This window comes from Drosophila navojoa, chromosome X (genome assembly GCF_054131105.1).
Source record: "Drosophila navojoa isolate 15081-1374.11 chromosome X, UAZ_NAV_1.0, whole genome shotgun sequence".
NCBI classification, from domain to species: domain Eukaryota; kingdom Metazoa; phylum Arthropoda; class Insecta; order Diptera; family Drosophilidae; genus Drosophila; species Drosophila navojoa.
This window is the reverse complement of record NC_142895.1, coordinates 9,834,096-9,857,765: the sequence shown is the minus strand read 5'-3', so window position 1 is coordinate 9,857,765 and position 23,670 is coordinate 9,834,096. Positions and strand designations below refer to the sequence as shown.

The 23,670-nt window shown below is 39.8% G+C and overlaps 3 protein-coding genes across 8 annotated transcripts; all 3 read left to right on the top strand.

The window, feature by feature from the left end:
* The first annotated feature begins 405 nt into the window (after window positions 1–405).
* waw (Translation factor waclaw) lies at window positions 406–7,205 on the top strand. Its single transcript, XM_018107593.3, has 4 exons — window positions 406–991; window positions 1,049–2,470; window positions 2,529–2,676; window positions 7,010–7,205. The coding sequence occupies exons 1-3, from the start codon at window positions 548–550 to the stop codon at window positions 2,652–2,654; spliced, it is 1,992 nt and encodes a 663-aa protein (XP_017963082.1). The 5' UTR covers window positions 406–547; the 3' UTR covers window positions 2,655–2,676; window positions 7,010–7,205.
* On the top strand, window positions 7,091–14,559 carry bbx (bobby sox). Of its 2 annotated transcripts, none has more exons than XM_089264234.1 (4): window positions 7,091–8,226; window positions 8,295–8,376; window positions 8,998–12,016; window positions 14,338–14,559. In XM_089264234.1, the coding sequence occupies exons 1-3, from the start codon at window positions 7,091–7,093 to the stop codon at window positions 10,366–10,368; spliced, it is 2,589 nt and encodes an 862-aa protein (XP_089120360.1). In that variant the 3' UTR covers window positions 10,369–12,016; window positions 14,338–14,559. The 2 variants fall into 2 exon arrangements, with proteins under 2 accessions (XP_089120360.1, XP_089120359.1); XM_089264233.1 differs by having other exon boundaries at window positions 14,328–14,559.
* A 116-nt stretch (window positions 14,560–14,675) lies between these two features.
* slgA (proline dehydrogenase slgA) lies at window positions 14,676–23,358 on the top strand. Of its 5 annotated transcripts, none has more exons than XM_018107602.3 (12): window positions 14,676–15,177; window positions 18,573–18,694; window positions 19,031–19,117; window positions 19,187–19,371; window positions 20,549–20,584; window positions 20,976–21,040; window positions 21,143–21,321; window positions 21,758–21,932; window positions 22,001–22,162; window positions 22,227–22,418; window positions 22,488–22,665; window positions 22,739–23,358. In XM_018107602.3, the coding sequence occupies exons 1-12, from the start codon at window positions 14,677–14,679 to the stop codon at window positions 22,942–22,944; spliced, it is 2,088 nt and encodes a 695-aa protein (XP_017963091.1). In that variant the 5' UTR covers window position 14,676; the 3' UTR covers window positions 22,945–23,358. The 5 variants fall into 5 exon arrangements, with proteins under 5 accessions (XP_017963091.1, XP_017963090.1, XP_017963094.1 ...); XM_018107601.3 differs by lacking the exon at window positions 18,573–18,694 and adding an exon at window positions 17,735–17,856; XM_089264236.1 differs by lacking the exon at window positions 18,573–18,694 and adding an exon at window positions 17,781–17,856 and having other exon boundaries at window positions 14,967–15,177.
* Window positions 23,359–23,670: the final 312 nt, after the last annotated feature.

Below are 23,670 nucleotides of genomic sequence, written 5' to 3'. Positions count from 1 at the left end.
GCTCAAGCTAAACCGAATCCTTATTGTCCTGTATATGAACAATTTGAATCTTTAACATATTCCTCTATAAATATATATATTATATGCTTTTTATACAATTTCTAAAAATATTTGCGTACACAAATTATTTCGAAGTCTTGGTTTTTTAGGTAATTTAAATGGACCTTAAATTTGTAAACACATTCAATTCGTTCATTCTTTAAGTCCAAAATCAATTAGTCACAACAGAGCTCTTAATAATAATTGAAGATTACTATTCTTTGTCGCTGACCCTTAGTACCTTTAACTAATAAATATTTAATTTAAACTTAATATGGTCAAACGGCAGACGGCGTTGCCACCTATGTTTAAAAATACTAAATCATCTCTATTGTGAATGTAGTGCAGTTGCATATGCTGAGCTGCTTATCAGTCGTGTTTAAAATAAGTTGGCAGCCTCTGCCTTCAACTCACATGTTGTGCGGTAACATCTACAGAATATGCCGGCATATTTCTCATTGAAAGGAAAACAAAATAAAATGTGTTGTAATTAGGAAAACACAACAAAATGTACAAAACAATATGCCACACGTTGATGCGAACAACTGGCCCGGGCACATGGAAGCGCCGCACACTATTCACGACCTTCGTTCGCTTGGAGAGCAAAGCCGATGCAAAGGCGAAGGGCACAGAAGCAGAGGGAGTATCCCATTTATCACAGGATGCGTTGCTCCAGGAGTTCAGTCGAATGCCTGTCAAGCGTATACGAAACTTTAGTATAATTGCGCACGTGGACCATGGCAAGAGCACTCTAGCCGATCGTGTGCTGGAGCTGACGGGTGCAATTGCTCGCAATGCTGGACAAAATCAGGTGCTCGATAGTCTGCAGGTGGAGAGAGAGCGCGGCATCACAGTCAAAGCACAAACGGCTTCCATATTCTATCAGTATAAGAAGGAGCTATATTTGCTGAACCTAATTGATACGCCTGGCCATGTGGACTTCTCCAATGAGGTGCGTTGTGGCTTTGGATATGTTGAATGATGGGATTTATATGATTTCATCTTGCAGGTCTCTCGCTCGTTGGCCGCATGCGATGGTGTTATTCTCCTCGTAGATGCATGCCACGGCGTGCAAGCGCAAACTGTGGCCAACTTCCATCTGGCCAAGCAGCGACAGCTGGCCGTTGTGCCGGTGCTGAATAAGATAGATATCAAGCATGCTCAGCCCGATCAGGTGGCTAAGGATATGCAATTATTATTTGGAATTGATCCAGACAGCGTCTTGCGTGTTTCAGCTAAACTAGGCACAGGAGTTGCCCAAGTACTGGAGCGTGTCATTGAGACAATCCCCCCGCCGAATGTTGACCGAGAGAGCGCATTTCGTGCGCTAATCTTCGACAGCTGGTTCGACAAATATCGCGGGGCACTGAATCTCATTTATGTGCTAAACGGTCAGCTAAATGTGGGCCAGGAAATACAGTCGCTGGCCACAAAAAAAATGTATCCCGTGAAAAGTTTGTCCGTACTCCGTCCAGCTGAGTCCGCCGTAGAGAGTTTGTTGGCTGGCCAGGTGGGCCTCGTTGGTTGCAATATGCGCAACAGCAAGGAGTCCATCATTGGAGACACCATACATCTAAAGCACCAAACGGCTGAGGCTGCTGGCAGCTATCGACCCCAGCAACCCATCGTATTTGCAGGCGTCTTCCCTGCGGATCAGTCCAAACACGTCGCCCTGCGCAGCGCCATTGATAAAATGGTACTTAACGATTCGGCGGTTACGGTCAGTGTGGACTCTAGTCCAGCACTGGGCCAGGGTTGGCGTCTCGGCTTTCTCGGTCTGCTGCACATGGAGGTTTTCTGTCAACGGCTGGAGCAGGAGCATGGCGCTGAGCCCATTATAACAGCCCCCTCCGTAACATATCGTATCGTTTTACGCAATCCGAAGTTGATCAAGCAGCACGGCAGGAACACGCTGGATATATCGAATGCAGCATTGCTGCCCGAACCGACCAACATTGAGGAGTACTACGAGCCACTTGTCCTGGGCACCATTATAACGCCCACTGAGTATGTGGGTCAGATAATTGGATTGTGTGTGGAGCGACGCGGCCTGCAGCAGAGCTCTGTTAATATCGATGAATCGCGCATACTGATGAAGTATGTCCTGCCGTTAAGCGAAATCATATTGGACTTCCACGATCGCCTTAAATCCCTTAGCTCTGGCTATGCCAGCTTCAGCTACGAGGATCATGGCTATCATCTTACTCAACTTGTTCGTCTTGATATACATTTGAATGGGCGGCCCATCGAGGAATTGTGCCGCATCGTGCATGTCAGCAAGGCCACAGGTGTGGCTCGTCAAATGGTGCACAAGCTTAAAGATCTCATACCCAAGCAGATGGTACAGATTGCCATACAAGCGTGCGTGGGCAGCAAAGTGCTTGCGCGTGAGACTATTAAAGCCTATCGGAAGGATGTAACGGCAAAGCTGGTAAGTTGCCAGACTCTTATAACAAATTAAGCAAAACTTTGACTATATTTATCGATAGTATGGCGGCGACGTAACACGGCGGATGAAGCTGCTGAAACAACAGGCCGAGGGCAAAAAGAAGATGCGCATGTTTGCCAATATTCGCGTTCCTCACGAAACGTTTATCGATGTGCTCAAACGCTAAACGCATGTGAATTGCATTTTGGGTGAGTGAGATAGGATGCTGATGCTGTTGCAGTAGCTGGTGCTACTGCTGCTCAAGTGTTATCGATATCATTAATTTATATTTTTACTGGCATTCCCGCTCGCTTATCGCTGCCAAAACAAATTATACTACCAAACGCTTACTTCCTCTCTCTTTCTCCCTTTTGTCTCGAGTCGATCACACTGGCCGTCTTATATTTTTGTATGCTCTTTGTCTTGAAATAAAAATAAAAACAACATGAAAGCATAGAAACTTGTATGCGTGAGTAGCGTACACATATGTACATTCAATTGTATACATGATTATGCAGATGTGTATCAAACATACGCAAATATATACATATGTATGTGTGTGTGAGCACATCAGATTTTTAATGCACTCACATTGATATAAACATTTCTACAAATATGTACATACATACGTTTGTATGCATAAAGAGACATTTATGTGAATATGACATACATATATGTACATACATATGTATGTATATGTATGCAAGTAAATGCCCTTTCTAGACTTTGCACTGCCTCAATTTTTCCATTGCTGAACCAATATTCATTAGTTATTATTTACAAATATATTTAAATTTATAAATTTCTTTGGTTAGTTTAATTTGAGCTCATTTCATAGATAAATCGGGCTATTAAAAATAAAATATTTGAATGCACAATTAGAATTGAGGCACACCTTTCCAACAATATAAGGGATCCAAAAATCGTTTGATTTGGTAACGCTAGTGATAAAACTGCAGAGACTTCAGCAATTTTGTAATGTCATTTAATTTTCCATTTTAGTGTACAAAAGTAGAATTATTCAATGAACAACTCGATATGTGATTTAGGGTGTTTAATAGTCGAGCACTTATTGCTTATTTCGTATTCTATAAAATTTACAACCTGTGTACTTAGAACAGTTCGTTAACTTTTGCGTTATTCGAGTGTCATTTGTGATTGTTCTATCATTGTCTTTAATTGGCGACGACAAAAAAATCGAATTTCCCTGGCCCTGAAAACTAGCACGCATACGCATACATTTAATGCATAACGGTATCCTACCGTAGACTGCCTCTACAAACAAAAACGCAGACACGCATACACACAAATACACATGAATATAAAAATATATGTATGTATGTATATGGTATATGAGATAGCAAGTTTGAACGCTTGTGTCTTGCTCCCGGCAAGTTTTGTTTGTGAGAGCGCAACAATCGAAGCGAAAACGCGAATGCATGAGAGAGGAACGGTATAAGACACAAACAATTGAACTCAACTGATGATGACCGGTGGGTGTTGGGGATATTGCGGTGTGTACATGTGTGTGTGACCTTGAAAAACAATAACATAGTTGTTGCGGTTGCTGCCGCTCTGCTTTGGTGTAGGCAACGCTGGGCAAATGCAAATGCAAACAAACCGAGCAAAAATTGTTAAAATTGATTATGCAATAGCAGAAGCTTCCGATTTGCCAAAAAGTCAAAAGGGAAAGAGCATTAAACACATACATTCATATATTCATACGTTAATATACACTCAAAAACCCCTGTGTTGTATATACTTGTTGCAATATATCCAAGTATTTATGTATGTATGTATGTATGTAAATACCTATATTGCATCTAAAAGAAAACCCGCAATACGTCTGTCTTATTATTTTGTTTATGGAGAACAACAAATTCTTCCTGTTTCCTTAAATTTACATATGAAAATCAGCTGTACACGATTTTCCATCAACAACATCTCGAAGAAGAAGAGAAAGAACAGCAGTAACAGACAGTCAAACAGCTGAGTCTGAGCCCCACACGCAAGTGCCAGAGAGTCGCTAGCAACAAGAACAGTGTGTGAGAGAGAGAGAGAGAGAAAAAAATAGTCTCCGGGCTTATTTGTCTGTGCGATTGTACTAGGCGCACAAACACACGAGCAAAGCCAAAAACAACAAAAAATAAATACATTTTCGTTGTTTTTTCCGTTGCTGTTGCTGCTGCGCTCAATTGAACGAAACAGAGGCAACGACAACGACAACGACGACCGTTTCTCTGCCGCCGTCGCCGTCGTTGTCGTCGTCGATGCCACTGTCCGTACAACACACAAAAACAGTCAGTTTTCATTCTCATTTGACATCATCAACATTGAAATTAAATTAAACAAGAGCAGTACGAGTTTGATTGCGATTTCGATTCACCGATTAATTATTGGTGAAATTCAAAGTAAATTTATTTTAGAGATGCAAATTTTTAAATGGTGTTTTAATTAATGCGCCGATCTGATGTTTAAGTTTTCATTTAACAAAACGCAAAAAAAGACTCAACGACATTTTGTTTTTCATTTCGCTTTGCCGTTTTTATTTGCAAAATAATCAACGCGAACAAAATAACAAACGTCATCAGCTGTTCTGTGCGAGTGTGTGTGTCCGTGTGTATGCTTAAGTTGCTTCCACATATGTATGTGTGTGTGTGTACGTACGCATATACATATGTATGTATGTAAATATGGAACTGTATGTATATACACTTATATATCTATAACTGTATTTTGCGCTTTGCTTTTAAATTAAAGTGTTAAAAAGCCGTATAAAATATTACAGGAAATATATGTACATATATGTATAAAAATTGTTGCACTTAGGAAGGCTCTCAGCCTCTTACGCCCCCTTAACATTTAGCTACGTGAAACATAACCTAGAAGCGCATTTAGAACGAGAACTTGTTTGAAGGTTACGACGCGGCGCCACGAAACACCCCCAATCCTCCCGTTTGGGAACGTCCCATCAATGGTTGCTCCGACAACGCTTTGGCCTTGACCGTGTACAAACCAACAACAACAACAAACACATAAAGCAACGGTGTAACAGCTGACAGCTGTGCACTGCGGCTGCACTTTTGACAGTGCAAGTGCGTCAAGTGGCAACGCTGTTTAGATGGAGATGGAAGCCCAAGTGAAATACACACAAATACTTGCCGTCCGCACAGCAGCGCTTCAAGCGCAGTACGTCTCTTGCATACACACACAAAACAATCAAGTTCAAAGTAATCGCAACGAAAACGAAAAAGGCAAATCAACGGCATCGGCATCTCCCGCACACACATATAGGAACTGCGCGCATTCGCACTCTCGCTCTCACATACACACATATGCTCACACAGCTGTACACGTAGCAGTGCTCACAGTGGCTTTTTTTTCCTTTTTTGTTTTTATTATATGAAATCCGACGGTAGCCAGGCAATCACATAAAAGAAATACCACAAAATATAGTTAGCAAATTGTGCAATAGTCATAGAATAAACAAAAGTGAGCAATAAACTAAAAAATGCAACCAATGTTAATAATTAATAATTAACATGTGTTAAGCACCAGCCTCAAATTCAACTTAACAGTTATTCGCAATAATTGGCTAGCTGGCAGCGAGTGTTTGATATTGTTGTCAGTGTTGAAAAATATTTAATGCAATTGGAAACTTCGGTTTTCGCGCTGCGTAGTTGTATTTTTGCTGTTTTTCCCCGTTCTCGATTATTTTTTTTTACAAATTGTGTGTATCGTTTGTGTGTACGTTTATATATATATTTATGTGTGTTTTATTTATGCAAGTAAGCCTTAAATATTTGAATGTTCATACATAGGTCTGGCATTTTCGATTGTTTGTCCGTGTGCCAGTTACATACATACATACATATAAACGCACGTCCATGTAGATAAATATAATGCTGCTTTGTTCATGCATACATGTTTACATTCATATATTGCTTAAAGTTTGCAACGAAAGAGAGAGTGAGAGTTAATTAAATTTATATCAATATCGAGTGATCAACAATTTTTTTCGACGTTTGATTTTGTTGCTGTATTTTTCATAATATTTAATGAAAACCTAAAATGTTTGTGTGTGTGTGTTTGTGTTATTTTTGTTTTGCGACTAACGGGCGCGTCAGTGCCAATGGCAAATACACACACACGCTTATATTTATGCATGTTCATGTCAAACGTCACACAGCTGATAGGTGTTGTTAGTGGTTGGCGCACACGCACAACCACAAAGCTAACGAACGCTTGCAAATATCATATGAGTGCTTACTCTTGCGCTACCATTCACTCTCTCGGTCTCGCTCTCTATCGTACGTATGCCACCCACTCTAGGTATTTTATTTTGTAAACAACTGAGAAAAGCGCGACCAGTGCTGCCAGATATGAAACAATTTTAAGCTATATTGGTAGCGCTGTCATATGTGCGCACACGTATACAATATCGCAAGCATACACACACATGCACTCGTAAACTAACACTGTGACATGCATTTGTGAAATTCCTATTTAAATTATTGCTTATATTTGGATCTCTTTTTGCAGGCGCAGCAATACCAAAAAATAAATAAATAGTCCATGCAATTAAGAAGGACGCGAAGCGGCGCGTTTTATTTTACATAAACAATGATCAACAGTTTTAGTGTGGCAGGTACGGGCGTAAGTGCTGCGGCTGCTGCTGCGACTAAGCTACATTTCAATTGCAACAACAAGAACAATAATAACAACAACAACAGTAGTAAAATTATGCCAGCAGCAACAAATGAGCACAAAAGTCACAATTTAATCAACAGTGCCACCACAGCAACAACAGCAGGAGCAGCAGCAACAATAACAACAATTACAACGACAGCTGCAGCAACAACTACCACTCCGAAGAAGTTTAAAATAACATACAACGAAGTTGATACAAAGCATTATTTAATGAATTTACCACATTATTTAATGGCGTATCCACAGCACCAGCAGCAGCAACAAGAGCAGCAGCAACAAAAGCGAAACGCCGTACTCATTTTGCCTGGCAAAGCAAATACCTCATCAACAATCACCAAAGATTCGCAGTTAAAACATGTCAATCTACAGTCCAACAGCAACAACAACATGCAGCAAAAGATTGCAACAACAACAACAGCATTAGCCAAAAGTGTCTTAGATGGCTGGACAATGCCACAGCAGCAACAACAACAACAACCACAAAGAACTGAAGACCAAGAAAATGCCTTTCGTCAAATCGAAGATGTGCATAATTATGCCAAGCTGCAGCATCAGCAACAGTATCATCACAATCATCACCAGCCACAACATCCGCATCTGCACAGTAGCAGCAGCGATGAACTGGAAGATGATGAAGAGGAAGATTTCGATGATGCTGATGACGATGAAGATGACGGGGAGGGTGCGCGCGTGGATCAGATAGCGAAAGTGCATAAGTTAAGGAAGCAAAGCCGTGTAAATGTGCCTAATAATCTAAATGATGACGATTCCGAGGAGCATGTGGAAGTGGATGTTGTAACTGTAACACCAACATCAACTGCAGCCACGACAGTCGCAGCAGTGGCTGCAACAGCAACAGGAGCAACAACAGTAGCAGCGGCATCAGCAGTAGAGGAACAGGAATCGGAGCAGCAACAGTTGCCATCAAAGGCCGATCAAGATAATCTGCGACCAGCGCATCATGCACGTCGACCCATGAACGCATTTCTTATATTTTGTAAAAGGCATCGCGCCATTGTCAAGGAGCGCTACAAGTCATTGGAAAATCGGTAAATGTGGCCATGATAAAAGTACCTGAACATAAAAAATAACTAAACATTTGTAATACATTCAACAGGGCAATTACGAAAATACTTGGTGACTGGTGGGCCGCATTGGATGAGCATGAGAAGCAGTGCTTTACCGATCTGGCGCAACAGGTGAGCAATTCAATAAACTGCACAGCAATATATTAAATTTTACTGCTCTTATTTTTCCTCTAATTCCTCAGCTCCTTTTCGAGCTTAGCTGAAATGTCTGGCAGCTTTAATTTGAATTCCAATTTAAATTCCAAGATCTGGCAACATTCGAATTCAAATTGCAATTCGAATTGTGCATAGAAATTTGCGGAAAACAGCTCAACCTGTCTCTTTCCTTTGTCTCGTGTAATTTTGTTACATTTAATATATTACGCTTAACTAATTTAAGCATACTAAAGCTTGATAAGATATACATCCCAGTTCAATTTATCGATAAAAAAGTCGATAATTCGATATTGTATCATTAGGCAAACGGTCTGGCAACCTATTGAAAATTCCAATTGCAATTTGAATTTATGCAATCAAAAAAACAGAAGGGTCTTATAATTATATGTATATGTTAAATCTTATTAAATCATATGGCAAATGCAGAAATTACATTGGCTTTATATCTGAGGGCCTAAGCTTGAAATAGAGATTTAAATTTGATTAAGAATATGTATTGCTTTCTCACTCTGTTGCTCTCCCTGTCTTTCTGGTTTGCTGATAATTTAATTTGACATTATTTTGAAATGTTTTCAGAATAAAGATGCCTTCTTCAATGCCAATCCTAATTTTAAATGGTACAAACTGCCCGCTCCGCCATTGCGTACGCTAGCCACACGTCCCAGCAATGCGGCAAGTGGACATCCAAATGAGGAGCAGCAGCAACAACAACAACAACAGCAGCAGCAGCCGCCTCTTCACTGGCAGCCCACGGAAGTAGCACACATGTTGCGTCGCGATCTATTCAAGTTCGCAGATGAGACTCAAATGGGCGAGCTGAGCGCTTTGCTGAGCAGCAATACGAGCAATGTTCAGGATAAGGATTATGAGCTGCAGCAGGCGCTCAGCGAAACGACGCAGTTCATGAGCGCGCATATGCCCGGCAACAACAATAATAATAACAACAACAATAGCAACATTAATATTAACAGTAAACGTTCAGCGGATAGCACGAGCAATTCGAGCGAGGAAGAGGATCGAAGCGCAGGCATACCCTCCAAGAAGCTGAAATCGTCACGCAGCTGCAAGGGCAAAATCTATCAGGAGCTATTCAATTCGGGCCAACTGGCGGCTATAGCCAAGAAGAGCAAATGTCGTTTGAACAGCGGCGGCAGCAACAATAGCAACAGTAACAGCAATAGCAACAGCATCACCGATGGCAACAGCAACACGCCGCCTATATCACCAACAACTGCAGCAACAGCAGCAACAGTTACAGCTGATGGCCAACTGTTGCAGCTGGATGGAACAATGCGTGGCACGTCCAACAGGCACGCCAATTGCGATGCCCAAGAGTTTGATTTAGAGGAGAAGATCAAGGAGCTGCCAGCTCTTAGCCTGGATGCGTATTTGCAGCGCAAGAGAAGCACCAAAAAGAAGAAGAAATTCAGCAGCAGCAAAAAACAGCGCAACAGCAACAGTAGCAGCAACCACAGCAACAGCACACCACCAGCAGCAACAACAGCTGGCACTGCAACAGGAGCGACAGCAACAGCTGCAGCTGCAACAGTTGGCATGGCGGCAGCAACAACAGCAGCAGCAGCAGCTGCTGCTGCTGTGGGCAGCCAGAAGAGAAAAGCTCGCAAGGAGAGCATTACGCGTCGCGATGTCAGCGCCATCGAGCAGGAGGTGGCCTCCATATTGCCGCTGACCATCAATGGCTGTTATTACTTTAATCAAACGCGTGCCCAGCCCGCAACAACAACTGCAGCGGCAACTGTGTCATCAGCAATGCCAACTGTAGCAACAGCAGCAACAACAACTGTTGCCGCCTCGCCACTGTCCTCGTCTTCGTCGTCAACATTTTCTGCTTATGAGCAGATCGGCTACGATGTGACCACTACCTCAGATCTACTCATCCTGGCCGAAGTGGCCGCCCATCGCACAGAGCTGACCAAAATCAACTAGCAGCAGTAACTACTGTAGAAGCAGAGCAACAGATGTAGCAGCAACTGTTGCAGTGAGGACAGCAACCTCTTAACTGTTAAATCAGGTCGCAGCAGAAGGCATTTTGTTGTGACTGTACTTATGCATAGTTATACATAGGGCCATTGACAACTAATTAGACACAACAAAACTAAATGGGTTTATTTTGCATAAAATTTTAACATTTTAGATGCAACTTTAAAAAACAAATAAGCAATTGTTGCTAAAGAGCTAATAATGATATACATATGTATATATATATGCAATCGACTTAAGATCATGTCAAAAATGTTCAAAAATTCTGAAACCTTAATGCACAGTTTGACATTCAATGCCGACTTGCAGTTTTAAAGTCATATTTCAAATTCTGTTTCTATTTTGGCTGCTTTCATCACTGCAAACAGGATATTTTGCAGTCGGGGAGGTAAGCTAAAATTAAAAAAAAAAAAAAAAAAAAAAAAAAAATTAGATAATCAAAAACGTAAACCATCATAATAAATGGAAACAATTATAAAATTCTAATAATTAAATAAATCAATTATAAAAGAATAGTTAGCTTCAAGCTGAAAACATACAAAAATCAAAAAATAAAAAGAGAAAAATTTAATAATGTAAGATATTATAATATATAAACCTTGTATATACTCCACACATCAATCAATGTAATATAAGATATTATCAATGGTGGAGTACATATACATTTCAATGATAATAGAAACATATTTCAAATATGTGAATGAAACAAAGAGCACGTTTCTGGTTAGCTGTCAACTGCTGTATATAAATTTATATATAGTAAATGTTATTGTTTTATTTGCTTTGATTATAATAATGATAATGATAATGATGATAAATACGTGCCTGTAGCTGTAATTTGAAAGAATGTGGAACATTAGAAGAGAGTTAATAGACATTCGTTGATCTACAATTTAGTCAATAATATTATGTAAACACACACACACTCACATACATACACACACAATTATTTAGGAAGGCAACATGTTAAAGCTAAACGAAGAGCGCAAAAATAATGTAGATCAAATATTTGTTTTTTTTTTTTTTTTCTTTTTACAATTATGTTTTGTTTTGTTATTTGTCGCATAGTTTGAATGGAATTGAATATATTTTTATTTGATTTGTTAAGTTGCTCGATTTGTTAAGTTTTGTTTTCTGATAAAGCAACACAAAAAAGAAAATCAATAGTATATAAAGATTTATATTTGCACATTTTTTGCGCTAAAATAACTGTTAATTAATATTATTTCTAATTCAACTAGTAGATATAATTTATTATCTATTATTGTGAAAGTGGCAACATAATGCAACACATATACATATACATAATATATATATATATTCATAAAAAAGCTTGAATTTGAAATTTCAATTTAAATGTCGTACGTATCGATATTAATCGCATTATCAAAGCGCGCTGTGCCTCGGAAGTGTTGCACATTGTGGTTCCTTTGAATAAGTAGATGTTCAATTCTCACTTGGATGTACTTATCGTTTGCTCAGGTCGTTCGTTCTTCTAAAACCACTATCGATCTCCCCTGCTGAGTGAGTCAAATGAACCACTTCATTAGCAACAACTCTGTTGCGTCGAGTATACAAGCAACAACAAACAACAGTAAGCGACTAGCCGGCGCTGCGTATTTGGTTTATGTGTGTTTGTGTGTGTATATGAAAGATAAGGCTCTGTGCCTACAGCCAACCATCTACTGCGTAGATAAGCGACTGAATTTCAATTGGTTGAAATATGCGAGGATTGTGTTAAAGTAACAAGTAAAATGGCGAGCGCGTGATTTACGTGCACTTAGCTAACCCTCACGTGCATGGCAAATATAGCAAGTTGAAGGCAGCAATAACATTAGCATCGATAGCAAAAACAACAAACAGCTGACAATGCCGCCATTGCTGTCATAGCTCACACACTCGCTACGACTGCTCTACACGCGGTCTCGGTTTCGGTATCGGTTTTGACCCATTCGCAAGCTTCGCGTGAGCTTTCGCTAGCAGTTTCGCTTTAATGTTGGCCTTAATTTAGTTGGTGCGCGTATTCAGACCCTCACAGTTGTTACCGTTGCATATGGAACACGCAAACGTGCAACAGCAACACGACGAATGACTATATAAACCAATAAGAACAAAATATTGTTGAATTTTGTTTTTTTCTAAGGTATGAACTAAATTGTGTTATCTACTGTTTTTTTTAATCGTTCTGTGGCCTTAACAGTTTTGACGTTCTTACCTAAAGCTAAAGTAATCGGAATTCTAAAAGTTGCTACAGAAACTGTGCTTAATATATAAATACATGAAATTTTATGTACATAAATATCCATTATACTATGTACATATGTATGTACATACACACATGTAGCTACATATGTTCTTAGAAATGCTGTTTGAGCAAACACATACATATGTATGTATATACATATACATAAAATTGAAAATAGAGCATCCAAATGGCATAAATATGCAGATAAATATAAATAAATAGAGAAATTGAAAAAGCGGCGAAATAGACAACGGGCAAATTGTTTCTACCCATATTGTGTGGGTGTGTATATAAATATACATACACACACATACATACAAATGTATAAATGCGTCATATAAGGATCTCTGTCCGTGTCCGGTAGAGTAACGCACGCAATGATTATATAACCGTATCCATGAAAGTATTGCGAGTGTTTTTGTAGGAGTGAGGTAGACGGCATAGAAAACAATTCTAGTTCCAAAAAAAAAAAAACTAATGATTTTTTTGTTGATGATTTTGCACTTTTTCCCAATTGTCGCCGCACTTCTTGCTTGCTTAATTCACCTCACGTTACCTCTTCTTCGATACTGCTATTGCTCTCATCTCACAATAATTAAATAAAATGAAATCTGTGTGCGATTGAAACCCGCTAAGTTTGATATTATTTGATTGCGATGACTGCGGCGAATGCGTCTCGTCTCGTCTGGTGTGCGTTTAGCGTAACGCTAATAAATTAAAAGAAGCAATCACATATTCGCCGCGGCCGCTACCCTGCATGTGTTGCTCCGAGAGCGAGAGGCGTTGTGTTTATATTGTTTGTAGGGGGAGTACAGGGGTCAGTAGGGTTTGCCTGCACGTTTTTTAATTAACACCAATTAGTGCTCGGCATTTGTCATTGTCGTAGTCAACACTTGTGGCGCATTTTAATTTAAATTAAAGAACGGCCAGACAAATATAAGCAATGCAAAATCAAGGCCCCCCAATCAGAGTTGCCGCCCTCCATTGGCCTCTTTCGCCGTGATTAGGCAGCAGAGCCAGCGTGACGTCACATAGCAGAACAAAGTTCAGCGTAGGCGAAACTCTTATGTAAGCGAGCGCAGGATGAATGGCCGCTCTCCTGACTGCCGAACTGTCTGACTGCCTGAGTGCCTGGCTGGCCTGTCGGCAAACTCGTGTGGCTACGCTCGTGCGTTTGTTGGTTCGGGTCGTTGCGCCTTCGGTAGCAATTTCGCCGTTGCCGTCTTGACAGTCGGAATTGTGCTTTTGCCGTGGACGAACGTTTATTCGTACATATATAGCGTGGAGCAGAAGAGCGAAGAAAGAAAAAAATAGAATCAGAGCAACACGGGAAAATAAAATAAAAATTAATAAGGCAGGTACACAACGGAAAAACGACATAACGTCAGTAATTCAAGTAGAAGCTGAACAACTAAAATTTAAAATTTGTAATTTAATTTTGTGCACATTGTTAAGTTTTCGTGTGCGGCGTGCGTGTGTGTGTGTACGCCTGTTTGCCTGTGTGAGCAATAGCTATGTCAAATTTATACATACCTATGTGTTTTGTTTTCGCTCTAACCTTTTCTCTCTCTCTCTCTCTCTTTCCGCTCTCTATCGTGCGCTCTCAATTGCTTTTTCTTCCCTTTTTTTTTGCAATTATTGTATAACATATAATGGACAGCTTCTTACAGAGAGGAAGAAAGCTCCAAATCAACAGAAAGTACTGCGCACGCTAAGGCAAAGGCAAAGGCAAACGCAAACGCAAACGCAAGTAAAACAACAAATTCAAAATCAGCTGAGAAACTGATGCAGACACAGCAGCAGCGGCAGCATAAAGAGTAAGAATAGCGAAACGTGCGTTCAAATTGGCATAAAGTGTACTACAAATCAAGGCGAAAAATAAACTACGAAAAGCAGCGATTGCCCGCCTCGTTTGCTCTCTCGACTCAACCCATCACTATCTGTCGCACACACACAAGGAGTTGTAACCCATCAGCTTAAGAGCCCAAAGGCAACTAATTCGCTCTGTAATGGCGCAACTTCGTTCCCTCAACCCCTCACGTACAACGATTCAGCTCGCTTACTATTGCCGCAGCGCTGGCAGCGTCTGTAGCGGCAGCCGTAATGGTCCTTTGGGGAGTGTAACCGAACTTTATAGTCGTAACAACAAGAACAAGAACAACCACGGTACATTTAGTCAGAAAAGAAGTTTACATACGATATGCGCCGGCGCCAACGTCAACTCCAACGGCAGCAAAAATGCTATGCTGCGCTGGCAGAATCCTTTCCTGAGCGACGTTCGTTGCCTGCACTCGGCCGCGCAGGACAAGCAGGCGCAGGTGTCAGTTGCCGATAGGACGCAGCACGTCCAATCAAAGGAGGAGGGCGTCAAGCCACAGCGTGACCCGCTCGACGTCAGCTTTAACGATCCAATTGCGGCATTTAAGAGCAAAACAACATGGGAGCTGGCCCGCGCATATTTGGTCTACATGATCTGCAGCAGCGAGAAGATCGTTGAGTATAATATGACGGTAAGTGGAACGCAATCAAAACTTTTCTTTATATATATTTTTTTTATTTAAGTATATTATTTATTTTTCTACATTTTCTTCACTCTGGTCTGTTCTTAGTATTTTTTATCCCCATAATTTGTCCTAGTTTCTTTCTTTGATTGTTTCAGAGTCCCATTGCTTGGCTTGTATGAAATATATTTTCCATTTATTGTATATATTCCAATAAGAATGTTTCCATCTTCAAGATATTCTTATTTAGAGTGGCTTAACTGTAATCCTCTCTTCTTGTGTTTTCACACAACGAGTGCTCCTTGTGTTCATTGAAGTGTATGACAGCTGCATAAAACTCTCTTCGCTCTGAAATGTAGCACAGTTAAGTCATAGCCTGAGCTGAGTTAACTGCATATTCTCTCAGCATTTTCGCTCTGATCAACAACAACAACAACAACAACAACTACAACTAGCTCCCAAGCTTTAGTTATGCTCATTAGCTAGGCTATTAGCAGATACTATACCTCGCTCACATTCAGTTTTTATTCACATTTTTCAATTCCCTCTCCCTGCGCGCGGCTATCTTTCTCTCTCTCTCTCTCTGCGCTGTTTTGTTAATCTATTTCGGTATTGCCATTTGTCATACCTGCTGAGCCAACTGCCATGTCTTCCGGCCTGCTCTCACCCTCCTGCTCTATCTTTGTCTCCTCGCTGTTTGTTTTATGGCTTTTCAGTGATATTGCAGTATTTCGTATGAATGCAGCTCTAATTGCCGTCTCAATTGGCCTGTGTGGGTGCCTGGATATTTGGCTGTGCGAAGGGGGGGCACAGCGTGTGTAAATGAATATTTAGTGTGACTCAACGAGCGCGCAAATCAAATGCATTTTTATGACCTTGTTGGGGGCCGCTGCTGTTTACTACGCGACCAGCCAACCAGACGCCAGTTGCGTCAGTCAGTTCGCCGGTCAGTCGGCCGGTCACATACACACACACACACACACGCATTCATAAATCTGTGCATGTGTATGTAAAAACTTAACAGGCAGGCCCCCAAAAGTGCGCCAATCAAAAGAGCCAAAGCGACGCGTTAGTTGCTGCAGGCGGCGCTGCTACGCCAGACGCCTTGTCGTTACTGTTTACTGTTATACATATGCACATATGCATATGCATGTGTGAGTTTGTGTTTTTTCGCTAGTAAATTCTGCAAATACATTTGCCTATCGATTATTTATAAATTGTATAATATGCGGTTTGATCGATTAAATGGAAAATTTATTAATATGAATTCTAGGAATTGTGGCGCTGTGTGTGCACGTGCATATGTATGTATGAAAGTGTCTGTGTGATGTGTATGTGCCTCTGTGTGTATACATATATGTATGTGTGTATATTTGTTGGCAACTTAATAGTCATGGTAATTGCTTTTCGTTGATTTTTGCTTTTGTCTTGTTTTTTTGATTTTGATGTGTGCTATTTCTATTTTTATTTCTCATGTCTGTGGGCAATATGTTTGGCAGGTCTCGTGACATGGTAGTGTCACAGCTCAAAAGTGAACACCTGTGCTAGCTGTTCACTAAGCACACAAAAAAAAAAAAAGAGTGCTAAGAGCAGCACTGCCAATTTTTATATAACCGGTTTTTCAAAAGTACTCGCACACACATACACAACAAACACAGGCAGACACACATGGAGGGAAGCTTATTGCTGTTTAATTTGGCTACGTCCTCTCTTTCCCTTTCCTCGCTGATAGCATTTTTGAGGGTTAACCGGTTCGCTCAGTTCATCACACGTGCCTGTCAAAATTAAAAGCTTCGACATTTTTTTTGTAACTTGTACTTTTTTCGGTGCTGTTTTACGAGCTTTAACGTCGGCAGCTGTCTGACGTTCAGCAATTGAATTACTGCAGAAAGCGCTCACATACATACATACATATGTATGTACATACATAGCTCAGCGAGCAAGCTTGAAGCTACCTAAGTACCTTCCTTCTCCCGTTCTCTTTCTCTCCTGCCTCTTCTCTTTCGATATTCGCCGTAAAAGTTCGTTCGCATTGTGCTGTGTCACGACACTTGGCCTTGACACGATCCATTTGTCATTGTTGTTGTTGGTTTTGATATTTATTTGACGTTCTACTGCTCTGGCGCTCTCTCTGAGGCTGCTCTCTTGCATGTGCCTTTGGCGGCATTCCAAATGATTTATGTCGCGTGAGAGTAAGAGAGCGATGATTTGAATTTCAGCTGTCCCGATCTTTGGCCAAATGACGCACATATATGTATGTACATATGTATGTGCGAGTGAGTGAGCTGTTGTTTTATATTTTGCATTTTGAAAATATTAGTTCTATTTGATATGTGATATTTTTCTTGCTTTTGCGACTTTCCCTATCTACCCCCCGTCCCCCTGCTTTTTTTATTATTTTATTTTATTCTAAAAACCAATATCTGTATATACAGAAGAAGAAAATAAAGAAATATACATATACATATATATATGTGCATATATTTATATCAATATATAAAAACGAAAACAAATCTTTAAAATTTCGTCTAAAACAAAAACAAACAAAAAAACAAAAATATCGCAGCTTATGAAATGGACAAACAAACTGTTGGGTAAAAAAATATTTACAGCATTGATGAAGGCAACATTCTATGGCCATTTTGTCGCTGGCGAGGATCAGATCAAGATTATACCCACCTTGGAAAGGTAATTGTATAACAATTATGGAACCCACTAACGTCATATTTTTCTCTTTTTTCTTTTCTTTTCTTTTCTTTTCTTTTCTTTTCTTTTTCTTCCACTATACCTTTGCTTTGCTGTTGGGCTATGCGAAAAACAATCTAAATCTAAACAAAAATACGCTTATTCAATTACAATCAATACTATTTGATGGCTATCGATTATTTCAACCGCTAAACCATATGCTACGCATGTTTCCTTTTTACTGTTCTCGACCAACTTAACCGTTAAACGGTGTATTACGCTTTTTACTTATCAAAACAACCTAACTATACTGTAATCGATCCCTATTATAATATGATCGATAACTATAAACAATTAACGACGCGTTTATCTATTATAAAACAATCGATTTAATCGTACTACTTTATCGAAACAATCAACAACACATTTAAATTAATCGTTAATTTGCGCTGTGCCTTCTAACGTTTAAACAAAAATCGATATGTCGATAACCATGTGCGATAACTTTTGTGTGCTACATACCGCACCCTATCAAAAATAATGTGTAAAATCGAAATGCGTTTATCGATATCCACGACCACTAAACGATCAACCGAAAAAATTCTTTTACTGTAATGCTATCGGTTCATATAACTATACGTTTGGCCTTTCAATAACAATCGAATTAAACGCTATGCTCTAATCGATAACGACAACCGATAAACGGTTAAAATGTATAGCTCCTAAAAGTCGCGCGTAGCGTGCTGGGCAGCAAACTGTTTGTGATGCTGATGAAGTCGACTTTCTACGGACACTTTGTGGCCGGCGAGAATCGCCACACCATTGTTCCCACCCTTGAGAGGTGCTAAAATCGTATTACTTTATTCATATTATCGATAACGATAACGACATCTCTTAACAAATGCCATTCGAACTAAGAAAATTGCAGACAAACCCAAGCACTACTATAAACGCCAAATGAACTAATCAACTAATGCGTCATTTTTCCTGGCATGCTGCATGTGGCATACTGCCTTGCCACGCCCTCCCCACTCACACCGACACAAATGTGCTTTACACCTGCCCGAAAAACATGCCCATTTTCTGTTATTTCTTGCTCTGTTACAAGCCGCAATTCTAATGCTCTTTCTATATTTGACTTTTTTGTCTTTGCTCTAAACTAATTTGCTGCGCGCAGACTTCGCTCATTTGGCGTTAAGCCCATCCTTGATTATTCCGTCGAAGAGGACATCTCCCAGGAGGAGGCCGAGAAGCGTGAAGTTGAGTACGTTGAACCATTACAACCATAAACGAAGAGAGCTCCGCTCACATCTTGTATCCCAATCGATTGCAGATCTTCCGTTTCGAGCGCGGGTGATAATGAAAAGGATGCTGGCGCCCTGCCCCAATATCATGTGGATAAATCTTTCGCTGATCGTCGCTACAAGGTGAGCAGTGCTCGCACCTATTTCTATCTGAACGAAGCGACCTGCGAGCGTAACATGGAGATCTTCATCAAGTGTCTGGAGGCTGTGTCGGGTAAGCTCGAACCTCTCTAAAAAGCCATATCAGTAGAAGCAAGAGTCTTTTAAGTGCATGTGCTGTACCATCCAATTTTGCCACCTAGTGTTATCGACTTAAATTTTCATCATTTAATCATCACTTTTTCTCATTGGCTTATCACATTACACTTATTATTGGACTAGAAGTTAGATGGATTACCTGTTACCTGTTTGACTACTAGCATATTATTTGGGCCTATTGAAATTTCAAGGTTGTTATTTTGGTCTGTAGCATATGCCTTATTTAGAAAGTTAAGGATATTAGGTAATAATTGTTTCATTTCCAATGTTCCCCCTTGAGGTAGTTTTCGTTTTATGGATTTCCTAATAAATTACACACAGATGTCTCATTCCCCTCTGTGATTAGACATACAGATAACGCTTAAAGCAGGTATTAAATAAATGTTTCATTCCGGTATTCCCTTATCTGATCTCAATTAGCCAGACAACTTACAGTCTCCATTCCATTCATTGCACGGTGTTAAGGTCAGAGTTGAATAAACGGACTTTACAATAATATGATAATATTTATGAATTGATATAAATTCCGAATTCCGAATATTTTAGTTAAATTATAATCGTCACGGAAACGTGAAAAACCGGGAATGAGTCAGGGCAGAACAAACCTGAATTAAAAAGGCGAATTCCTTTTTTGTTGATCAACTGGTGTTCAGAATTTGCTTATCAGCTAATAGCCAATTACTCAGAGAGGGGAGATTTTTATTTGTTTTTATAAAGTATATACATAGTATAGACCATGTTTATTTTGATCTCTCCATAATATGCTTTATTTATGTTTATTTAATTTTCCCTCTAGCTGACTTTTTTCTTTTGTATAATTGCAAAAACTGTAATTATTAAATTTTGATTTTGCATTTTTCTTTCTCACTTGAAAATAACGTGAACAAAAAACAAAATGAATAAATTAATCAAAACAAACCGAAACGAAATGAAATGAAACGGCGCCCCACTAACGCATTCTCTATGTCAAAATCGATTAACACGAAACGAAACGAATGGAATTCGAACTAACCTATGAAAAAATCAATGCGTTAACCTAACGAAACGGTGTGGAATTCAAACTAACCTATTTAAAATCATGTGTATGTGTGTATATATATAAATGTGTGTGTGTGTGTGTGTGCGTGGGGCAGATGACGATGCAAAAGAGCCGCGTCCTGTCTCCGACGGTAAGAGGTCTTAACTAGCATTTCAGACTAAAACGATAATAAACAAATTCGCAAAACACAAAAAAAATAATAATAAATAAATACTTGAAATCTCGAAACTTGAAACCAAAATCACGTATTTAATGTTTGGAATTTGCTTTGTTTGTTATCTTTAGTTTGCTTTTGTTTATATTCGTTTTATGTTGCGTGTATTTTGTAAACATTGTATGTATGTATGTATGTGTGTGTGTCGTAATCCACGTGTCTATGTGTGTAGTGTATCAATTGCATGTAGTTACGGCTGATTGCCAGAGTGTGTCACGCCTTTAGTCGTATCAACTCAGCTCACCTTCCACTCGCTCACTCACTCACCTTTCGAATGCTTCTCATTTCCGAACCAAATACGCAACAGGCGCCACCTTCGGAACCGGCATCACCGCCATCAAGCTAACTGCCCTCGGCCGTCCCCAGCTGCTGGTGAGTGTTTACATACATACACATATATATGTATATATATATATGTATATATACATGTCATCTAATTGCTAGCTCTATAACTAATTGCATTTTTTCATTTAGTTGCAACTGTCGGAGGTCATAATGCGCACACGTAAATATATGGAGGCACTTGTCGGCGGTCAGGGCAATGTGTTGACCCATCATAAGACCATCAAGGATCTCGAGAAGTATTATGCCAGCGTCGGCGACAACAAGGATGTGCAGCAATTCTTGAAGAATGTCACGTCCGACAAGGAGGGGTGCGTCAACTACTAACTAACTATGCTAGCTACTCGCTTCTGCCTTCTGGCTCTGTATTGCAATGAAAATCGATACGGAATTCACAGCTTTTAGTTTAGTGAAATATTAGTATAGTTTAAGTAGTGTGCGACCTTAATTGTAGCATATTTGGTCAGGGCGTTGTGAACCCATCAAAAATGGGTATTCAGGATGAGTCGAAAGCTTAATTTTAAGTGTTGTATAATGATATATATTGATAAGTCAAGCCAATCAGTTTGCTGTTTTAGGCATAAGTTGTATTTTGGATACCTCGCCCACAACAAAAAGAAAAACGTAGAATAATAGGTAGAGCAGCTCTTTCATTGAGCTCAGAGTATCTTCAAGTCACTCTTGCTTTAGGTTTTCTACTTACGATATAACTAAATGCTCATCTATATCTATCTTCGGCTCCTATAGCATATTGCATCTGTTCCCCTGGTCTGGTATTGTCGATGAGGACTCACAGCTGAGCGACACATTTCGCGTGCCCGATCCACTGACTGGTCAAATGCGTCGATTGATCTCACAAATATCGCCCAAAGAGGAGGAGATGTTTAGAAACATGATTCGTCGTCTAAACACAATTGTAAAGGTGTGTTGACTACTATAACAAATATATTGTAATAGATGTGAATTGTAATTCCTTATCGGATTCCATAGACTGCCGCTGAGCTGGATGTGCGCATTATGGTTGATGCGGAGCAAACATATTTCCAGCCAGCTATAACGCGCATCACTCTGGAGATGATGCGTAAGTACAACAAGGACAAGGCCATAGTATTCAATACCTATCAATGTTACTTGCGTGAGACATTCCGTGAGGTATGAAGAAGAAGAGGAACGCCACAGTTTAAGTTGCCATGATACTAAGCTTTCCATATTGCAGGTGGTCACAGATTTGGAGCAGGCAAGTCGACAGAATTTCTATTTCGGTGCCAAGCTGGTGCGTGGCGCTTATATGGAACAGGAACGCGCGCGCGCACAGGCGCTGGGCTATGCTGATCCCGTGAACCCCAGCTACGAGGCCACTACCGAAATGTACCACAAGACCCTGGCGGAGTGTCTCCGACGCATAAAGGTATGAGTCTATATTGGCTTGGCTTTGACTTCAATTCGATTTAAATGTCATCTTTTACGCTTTCTGCAGGTTCTGAAGGATTGTGGTCAGGATGCACGCAAAATTGGCATTATGGTTGCGTCCCACAACGAGGATACGGTTCGCTTTGCCATCGAGAATATGAAATCCATCGGCATCTCGCCAGAGGATAAGGTCATATGTTTTGGTCAATTACTGGGCATGTGTGATTACATTACCTTCCCGCTGGGTAAATATATGAATAGTGTGATTTTGGTCATCTCACGATGTTTAACACTTGCCCCCATTCATTTGGCCAACAGGTCAGGCAGGCTATTCGGCCTACAAGTACATACCGTATGGACCCGTTGAGGAGGTGCTGCCATATTTGTCGCGTCGTGCCCAAGAGAACAAAGGTGTGCTGAAGAAGATCAAGAAGGAGAAACGATTGCTTCTCAGTGAAATACGTCGCCGCCTATTCCGCGGCCAGCTCTTCTATACGCCGAAGGGCAACTATGTACCCATCTAAAGTGGATGCACCGACAGATGAAGACACGCCATCCATTTATTTATGTAAATATATATACATATGTATATATGTATGTATGTATGTATGTATGTAGGCATATGTATGTATGTAGGTATACATATATATATATTTATATATATATATAGATATATATTGTGTAGAGCATTACAACTGACTATATCGACGATAAACCGACACATACACACACACACACACACACACACACACACACGTACCCACACCACATACAGACACCCACAGAACACCACAGAAACCCACACAGACACCCACACAGATATTCAACAGAAACCGAGTAGTTTAATTTCTTTTAAATTGTTCGTTTTTATTCTGAATGTTCTCTCGTTAGGTCACTCGTAACATATACAAATCGAAATATATATATTTATAAATATATATACATATATATATATATATATATATATATATATATATATATATATGTGTGTGAATATGTATATATATATATATACATATATATACATGGCTTCATGGGAGTATATGCGAAAAGCAAAAGAGAAAAATCTATGAAATGTGAAGGTTTACAAATTTTATATACATGTTTTTAGCGCATATATATATATATATGTATATGTATATATGTTTATGTATGTGCATAAATATGCGTATGTAAAAGTGTATATGCATATATGTATATGTGTTTGTATACGCGTATGTATATATTTACAGGAGGAAAGAAACCTAAAA